Source organism: Vicia villosa, linkage group LG4 (assembly GCF_029867415.1).
Source record: "Vicia villosa cultivar HV-30 ecotype Madison, WI linkage group LG4, Vvil1.0, whole genome shotgun sequence".
In the NCBI taxonomy this organism is placed as follows: Eukaryota; Viridiplantae; Streptophyta; class Magnoliopsida; order Fabales; family Fabaceae; genus Vicia; species Vicia villosa.
Window position 1 is genome coordinate 191675392 of NC_081183.1, and position 8507 is coordinate 191683898.

Below are 8507 nucleotides of genomic sequence, written 5' to 3' on the forward strand. Positions count from 1 at the left end.
AACACTCAAAAGTTATCTCTCATACTAAATCAAAACTCAAATGTCTAAAAATACAACTCTCAACAATAAAAAAGATAAGTTGGATCCAAATGCGGTCATACCAACAACCGCACCATTAATAAGTAAAATATCAAGTTATGCCCATTTAAAGCCATTGTTAGCCCATAACATATTTGTTAACCTAAACAAATATAGAAAGAACAACATAGGAACATACCAAACTCCCCTCACACATCCAGTTACGCAACTTACCGTTACATCATACCCTCTTTCTCATTCTGGGCCCAGAATCCAAACTATCAACCAAAGTGGGCCCATCTCAAAGCCCATACCAAAATTAGGGTTTCCAATTTCGTCTTCGTTTATATACTTCACACAACACGTGTACCCCGGTGCGGTGCAGTGCAGCCTTTTTTCTCTGCCCTCCCAAAATTTCAAGAAAAAAAAACCAAAAAAATTTCAGTTTCTCCGCCGTTCCGATCACCGGAGGGTTTATCCTTACTCCATTACCACTCTCAAAGAAACAAAATCCAAAAAAATTGAAACTACTGAGAAGTGGTTAGGGTTTAACTTTTATTAACTATTATTATTACTGTTGATTTGTCAAGTTTTGATGGCGCAGATTCAGGTTCAGCATCAAACTCCGGTCGCCGTTCCGGCACCGTCGAACGGCGGCGTCATTGCCGCTCCCAACGCGAACCAGTTCGTTACGACGTCGTTGTACGTCGGTGACCTAGAACTGAATGTTAGCGATTCGCAACTTTACGAACTGTTTAATCAGGTTGGACAAGTTGTTTCTGTTAGGGTTTGTAGGGATTTGGCTACTCGTCGTTCGCTCGGTTATGGTTATGTTAATTTCAACAACCCTCAGGACGGTTAGTTTTTCTGTTTTGAAGTATTCGATGTTGGTTTGATGAATTGAATTGAATGTGATTTGTGATGAAGTTTTATTGGTTGTTTTGTTGATGAGTGAGTTTTGATTTGTGATTGTGTTGTTTATTCAGCGGCTAGGGCTTTGGATGTGTTGAATTTTACTCCACTGAACAACAAATCTATTAGGGTTATGTATTCTCACCGGGATCCTAGTATTCGGAAGAGCGGCACTGCTAATATTTTTATCAAGGTGCATTTTTGTTTCCTTTAAGTACTAAAGTTAATAGAATCTGTAATTATGTATTTACAGTAGTTTGGAAATAAAATTACACCAACACTGACCCGTCAATGCAATTCGCAAATAAAAATAAATGAAACTTTACCGCATGTGTGGGTGTCTGTTCGGTTTCGGACACTACACAGGCATACCCTTTTTCAGAGGTTTTCCAATATTCTTATCAAAGTGCATTTTTGTTTCCTTTTAAATTCTTTTTAGAATTGAAAATAACTAATTTTTTTAGTAGTTAAGTTAATAAAAGTAGTTCTTAATTATATCATTTGGAATATATTGTATATATACTTGGTTTACATGAGTAGTTTGGAAATGAAGTGTTGTCATGGGCGTCGAAAACGCGGTAAAAGCACGTAGTTATAATTTGAAAATGAAATTGAATCACAAGTGTCTGTGTCGGTTTTGCACACCGACATTGACTTGGACACACCCTTTTTCATACACAGGTGTTGGTGCTACATGGTTTGTTTTTGTCTTTTACTTTTTACTTTATTAATACGGTATGATATTGGTGGTGCAGAATTTGGACAAGACAATTGATCACAAAGCTTTGCATGATACTTTTTCTACTTTCGGACATATTCTGTCTTGCAAAATAGCTACTGATGGTACTGGCCAGTCTAAAGGCTATGGTTTCGTCCAATTTGAGAACGCTGAATCTGCTCAGGGTGCAATTGATAAGTTAAATGGAATGCTAATCAATGATAAGCAGGTGTATGTTGGTCATTTCCTTCGTAAGCAGGATAGAGATAATGTTCTTAGTAAGACAAGATTTAATAATGTCTATGTCAAGAACCTATCAGAGTCATTTTCGGAAGAAGATTTGAGGGTTACATTTGGAGAATATGGTACAATTACTAGTGCTGTTTTGATGAGAGATGCAGATGGTAGGTCCAAGTGTTTTGGTTTTGTCAATTTTGAAAGTCCAGATGATGCTGCTAAAGCCGTTGAGGCTTTGAATGGGAAGAAAGTTGAAGACAAGGAGTGGTATGTGGGAAAAGCCCAGAAAAAATCTGAACGGGAGCTTGAGCTGAAAGGACGATTTGAACAGACTGTCAAAGAATCTGTAGACAAATATCAGGGTGTGAACTTGTATCTTAAGAACTTGGATGATTCTATTAGTGATGAAAAACTCAGAGAAATTTTCTCTGAGTTTGGCACAATAACCTCATACAAGGTGCCCTAAGTTTCTTTTTACTATCTATCTTTGTTGGTCAAATCTTTTTTTTGAAGTCGTAGATGTTGATCAATTAAATTATTGAATCAATTTCACCGATACTACAGATTATGCGAGACCCAAATGGAGTTAGCAGAGGTTCCGGATTTGTTGCATTTTCAACCCCGGAGGAAGCATCAAGAGCTGTATGTTTCAAACTGTGTCTCAAACTATTGTGACTATTGCATTTATTTTTTTTTGTAAGGGACTATAATATAACATTCATAAACATGATATATTGTTTCTTGTAGCTTGGAGAAATGAACGGTAAAATGATTGTTACCAAACCTCTTTATGTTGCTATTGCACAGAGAAAGGAAGATAGAAGAGCAAGGTTGCAGGTAATAATTTTTTAATGGAATAATGTTTTAGTAGTTACATTTGTCTTTCTTTTTCTTATCATTATGTATTTATAGTATTTTGAGCATTATTATTTTAGTTTACATATATTTAATTCAGTGACAAAATCGTCTCTCTTTTGATGGCTTACACTAATTATTGCTGTTCTACTTAAACCTAAAAACTCTTTTTATTTGAACATTAAATGTGACACTATTGTATGGTTATTGTATCTAGACTTAGGCTTGTCATAGGGATATATAGTCTATGTGTTCCTCTTTCTAGTGGAGGCACCTCATATACTTTTAGGGTTATTTTTCCTCACAAATGAGGTGTTCCATTTAAGTGCTTGGATTCTGAAAGTTATATTGACATTGCCTGGTCCATCACTTGGTTACATAATACATATATTCGATGTAAACAATTCCAAAAATAAAATAGTGTATCTAGTGCAATTAAATAGCTGTAGTCGCTCAAAGTGGTTGAAATATAAACAATTGTACCTAAAATAAAGCATGTTGCACAGAAATTAGAGTTGCTTGATTGTAATTCAAAAATTAATTGATACAAAACTCAATTTCCATTTTAATAAAAGCATGATACATAGTTGTTTACAAATCAATTACTTAATGCAGGCACCTTTTTGTTTAAGGCTGTGAGTTGTATGACTTAGGTACTAGTTGTGAACTTTTATTGTTTTAGGTATTATTATAAATAATATTATAATACCTACTAATTGACTCATGTATAAAGAGATATTTGACATTTTCTTATAATATCTCTGCTTTATACTCTCTAACGAGTTAGTATGCATTGCAATTAGTATTGGTATTAAACAATATCATTTTCATTATAGATTAGTCAAAAAACATTTTTTTTTTACAATTTTTACATGTAATTTAATTAGAAGATCCAAGAAATGCAATTCAATTAGGGATCTATTGCTTAGACTTACATCAGTGCATAGAATCTTTACTTCTGCTTTTTAGCCATCACAATTTTAACAAATGAGAGTATTTTAACTTTTGCATCTTAACAGGCACAATTTTCACAAATGAGGCCGGTTGCAATTACTCCTTCTGTTGCACCCCGAATGCCACTCTACCCTCCTGGTGCTCCTGGTATAGGACAACAGTTTATGTATGGTCAAGGACCTCCAGCCATGATGCCCCCACAAGTAATAATGATTATTATTATCATTATTATTATTATTATTATTATTATTATTATTATTATTATTATTATTATTATTATTATTATTCTTATTATTATTATTATTATTATTATTATTATATATTTGAGGGCCATGCTTTATTCCATCTATTTTATTGCATCAAAGTTTCTTTTTATACCCATGTATTTTATTTGTGTATGTAAATATAGTCTGTCTTCACTTACTACTATTTGAGGGCCATGTTTTATTCGTGTTTATTGATACGGGACTGAGCTGTTTCAATATTATTCTTATCCTTGTATCACATACTTTGCCCCACAAGTAATGATTATTATTATTATTATTATTATTATTATTATTATTATTATTATTATTATTATTATTATTATTATTATTATTATTATTATTATTATTATTATATATTTGAGGGCCATGCTTTATTCCATCTATTTTATTGCATCAAAGTTTCTTTTTATACCCATGTATTTTATTTGTGTATGTAAATATAGTCTGTCTTCACTTACTACTATTTGAGGGCCATGTTTTATTCGTGTTTATTGATACGGGACTGAGCTGTTTCAATATTATTCTTATCCTTGTATCACATACTTTGCTGTGTTTATGCTAGTGTTTTGAATTGTCTCCATCATTTGGACATCATTTCTCTATGTATAAATTGTTAGCAATTATGATGAAAATATATCATTAATCATCCACCCAATTATAAATGCAGGCTGGATTTGGATATCAGCAGCAGCTTGTTCCTGGGATGAGACCTGGCGGTGGTCCTATGCCAAATTACTTTGTTCCTATGGTTCAGCAGGGACAAGGTCAGCGCCCTGGTGGACGACGTGGAGGTGGTCCTGTTCAACAATCCCAGCAGCCTGTGCCAATGATGCAGCAACAGGTCTGAAGTGCAAATTTATTTATTTTTATCATTATTGTTATTATGATCTTTCATGTTGGGTTCTCATGTTTATTGTTTTTGTTTGTTAAGATGCTTCCAAGGCAACGTGTTTATCGCTACCCTTCTGGACGCAACAACATTCAAGATGCCCCTGTTCAAAACATAGCTGGAGGAATGATGTCCTATGACATGGGAGGTCTTCCACTTCGCGATGTTGCACCACCCATGCCAATTCATGCTTTGGCTACGGCTCTTGCAAATGCCCCCCCTGAACAGCAGAGGACGGTATGTTCTGATGTTCTGTTTTCTGCTAATATTTTTACAAATTTGTGCTCTTAAATTATCTTTTCTGATACTTCCCTGTATTTGATTAGATGCTTGGGGAGGCCTTGTATCCGCTAGTAGATCAGCTGGAACATGATTCAGCAGCCAAGGTTACTGGTATGCTTTTAGAGATGGACCAGCCTGAAGTATTGCATCTGATTGAATCCCCGGATGCTCTCAAGGCCAAAGTTGCCGAAGCCATGGATGTACTGAGAAATGTTGCTCAGCAAGGCAACAGCCCTGCGGAACAGCTAGCTTCACTTTCGCTCAACGATAATCTTGTATCTTAGATTCTTTTAATCAGGCAACATGAGTACCAGGCCAACATTTCATATATCCCCCTCATCTTTTTTTTTTGTCTTGGAGTTTTAGATGATGTTAGGCAAGACTAAGGAAGTTATTATGTTATTTGTACTTTTGCTTTTTAATTGTTTTGGTTTCTTGAGTGGATTAGAATTATTAACATTTGGGTTTGTTATTTATTTTTAGTTTATGGATATTCTGTTTTGTTATTTATCCCCTTGATGCAACCGTTGTGTTTTTTTTTTCTTTGTGTGTTGCATATAGAATATAGCAGAGCACCTCCTAGCACTTTGAATAGGGTATTGAAACAGGATTAAAAGCTATTATTGGGGAACTATTGTATTATGGTTGGATTGCTTGTTGCAACTAAGAGATAGGACTAGGCTTTATAAACAACAATTATTGAATGGGATATGTTCAAGACTTGTAAATGATATTTAGGTGTTTGGTGAGGGCCAATAGATGATAGCAATATTGGTACTTTAATTTAGGTAACATCAAGTAGTCTTTTAAGCATAATAAAAAATACTCGAATGATGCATATGACATCTAGGGGTTATTTGAGATTCGAAGGGATTATTTTGGAGTTGGGAGATGCATTTTTGACATCTAAGGGTTATTTTAGTTATGTATTTCAGGATTATTAGTTTTTGGTAGAGTGTGTTCACTCTCTTATGTCATTACATTAAGTCAACTCTAAAAATAACTAAATGTAAGTTTTATGATGGAGGTACTTATATGGATCTAGGTTGAGACACACTTCTGATATGCTTGGATTCACAATGGGATACAAATTATTATTTTGAAGTTTCTATATTCAAAAGGCAAATCTAGAACACATCATATCGAGGAGGATCATAGTAGATATTAAGATAATAAGTAAAATTGTTTTTTTTAATCTCTTTGTTGGAAGTTGTTGACTATCAATAATTAATGGTCTTTTATACTTATTAGTAAATACTGTATCCCCTATCTCTTCTTGAAAGATATTCTTCATGGGTTTGTTAGATGGCGTTTGTATTATTATTCAGACATTTGGATTACATAGTTTATTAAACATAACTTAACATTTAAAAAATAACGATTACATAACTTAACAATACAATATTAATAATAAAATGATTATCTTACCACTTAAATAAGAAATTATTTTTATTGATCTTAGAATATAAAAATCATTAATTTTCCAAAATTTTAAAAATTACGCAGTTATAGAATAGTGTATATTTGTCCAATTAGTCAATATTTTTTAACCGGTTCCAGCATCCTAACATGCATGCCCTTATAAATGATTCAAATTAATGGGTTAAAAATAAAAAAGAAAATTTATGAGATAATTGTAAAATATTTATTTGTGTTTTTTTTTTATTTTTTAGATTCATAATTGAAAAATGAAAAATATTAGGAATTTATATTAAGAAAGAAATAAAATAAACATAAAGAAATTAACTAGTAAGAAGAATAATTTTTTGACTTATTAGCAATAAAAGTCTAAGGATATTTTTTAGATTCATAATTGAAAAATGAAAAATATTAGGAATTTATGTTAAGAAAGAAATAAAATAAACATAAAGAAATTAACTAGTAAGAAGAATAATTTTTTGACTTATTAGCAATAAAAGTCTAAAAACATTTAAACTACGAAGAATAAAAATGGTTATAAAAATTAAATAAAATATAAAATTACAAGGAAAATAAAAATAAGGAAACAATTGAGAGAAATATTTCTGGCATATTCATTTGAATTATTTACATTCATCATTAAAAAATCAAATAAAATTTGATTAAGAAACAAATAAAATTAAATAGAAATAAAATTAAGGAATAAGAGTTTTTTTTTTACTTACTAAAAATAAAATATAAAAATAATTTATCTAGGAAGAAAAAATAAGTTAAAAAAATTATAAGGAAAATAAGGACAAAGAAAAAGTTAAGGAAAACAATATAAATAAGGAATAAATATAATAAGGAAAAAAATAAAGTAGCAATATAATGTGAATATATATATTTTTTTGTTCAGGTTCAATTATATATTTTAACGACTATATTTATTTAGTAATATATTACTATCATATATTTGAAGATATTAATATTTTGGCAAAGCCAAATGAGCCTATCCGGTTGGTATTTTATTTAATCGGGTCAATCCATTTTCTTCAAATATACGATGCATTATCTAAATATATATATTTTAATCTCAAAACAAATTCAAATCATAATTAAGCAAATTTTCATTCAAAAAATATTGAAAATGAATTATATAGAATACCTAAGGCATATATTATGTAGATTTATCATTCAAATATATTATAATTTTTTATTAGGAAAGAAATTGAGTAAAATAGGAATACAAAAATTTTGAATTAATAAAACGAAATTTAAAAAGAAATACAATATTTAAAAGTATAATTACAAGGAAAGTATAAATAAGGAAACCGTTATATGTTTGTGTGCAGGTACATTAATAGGTTTTAATTACTATATCTATTTATGAATATATTAATGTTATAAATTTAAATTTATTTGACTTGAAATAATAAAAATATAGAATTATGCTTTGCTAAAAATCAATTGAACCTACCCAATTGAAGATAAATTTAATCGGGTCAATTTTTCTTTTTTAATCTTTTAGAACTCAAACTAAACCAAGCCTTTTATCATATTATTAACATTTTTTATCTAAAAAATTTTAAATCATAATTAATTTTTTTTATTCAAAAGAGTTTTAAAAATAAATATAAATTGTATATGTATATCTGTATATCCGTGAATTTTGTAGAAAAATAAAATTATAAATAGAATATCTATGACATATTCATGTATATTGGGTATGAGATAACAATGTCATAATACAATTAATCAAATTAGAAGAATAAAAAAAAGAAGATAACATAGAGATAAAGAAAAAAAAATTATAAGGAAACTGTTATGGACTTGTCATATTCGTTAGAATTATTTAGATTTATTATTAAAAACATTAAAAAATTATATTAATAAGGAAACTGAATAAAAGTGGACTGTAATTAAAAAATAAAAAAAAAAGTTTTTTAACTTAGTAAATTTTTTGTAAAAATAAAGA

The 8507-nt window shown here is 30.3% G+C and overlaps 1 protein-coding gene across 1 annotated transcript; it reads left to right on the forward strand.

The window, feature by feature from the left end:
* Positions 1–379: 379 nt before the first annotated feature.
* Positions 380–5641, forward strand: LOC131596506 (polyadenylate-binding protein 2-like). The gene is made up of 9 exons (XM_058869167.1): positions 380–875; positions 1005–1123; positions 1686–2342; positions 2450–2527; positions 2633–2722; positions 3760–3897; positions 4628–4801; positions 4892–5086; positions 5176–5641. Exons 1-9 carry the CDS (start codon positions 614–616, stop codon positions 5413–5415), a joined length of 1953 nt encoding a protein of 650 aa, XP_058725150.1. The 5' UTR covers positions 380–613; the 3' UTR covers positions 5416–5641.
* The last annotated feature ends 2866 nt before the right edge of the window (positions 5642–8507 follow it).

Excerpts from the sequence above, each read along its gene's own strand:
- LOC131596506 (XM_058869167.1), top strand. The coding sequence starts at position 614 with ATGGCGCAGATTCAGGTTCAGCATCAAACTCCGGTCGCCGTTCCGGCA. Across the intron at positions 2,723-3,759 it reads ATAGAAGAGCAAGGTTGCAG|GCACAATTTTCACAAATGAG; the intron begins GTAATAATTTTT and ends GCATCTTAACAG. Across the intron at positions 3,898-4,627 it reads CAGCCATGATGCCCCCACAA|GCTGGATTTGGATATCAGCA; the intron begins GTAATAATGATT and ends TTATAAATGCAG.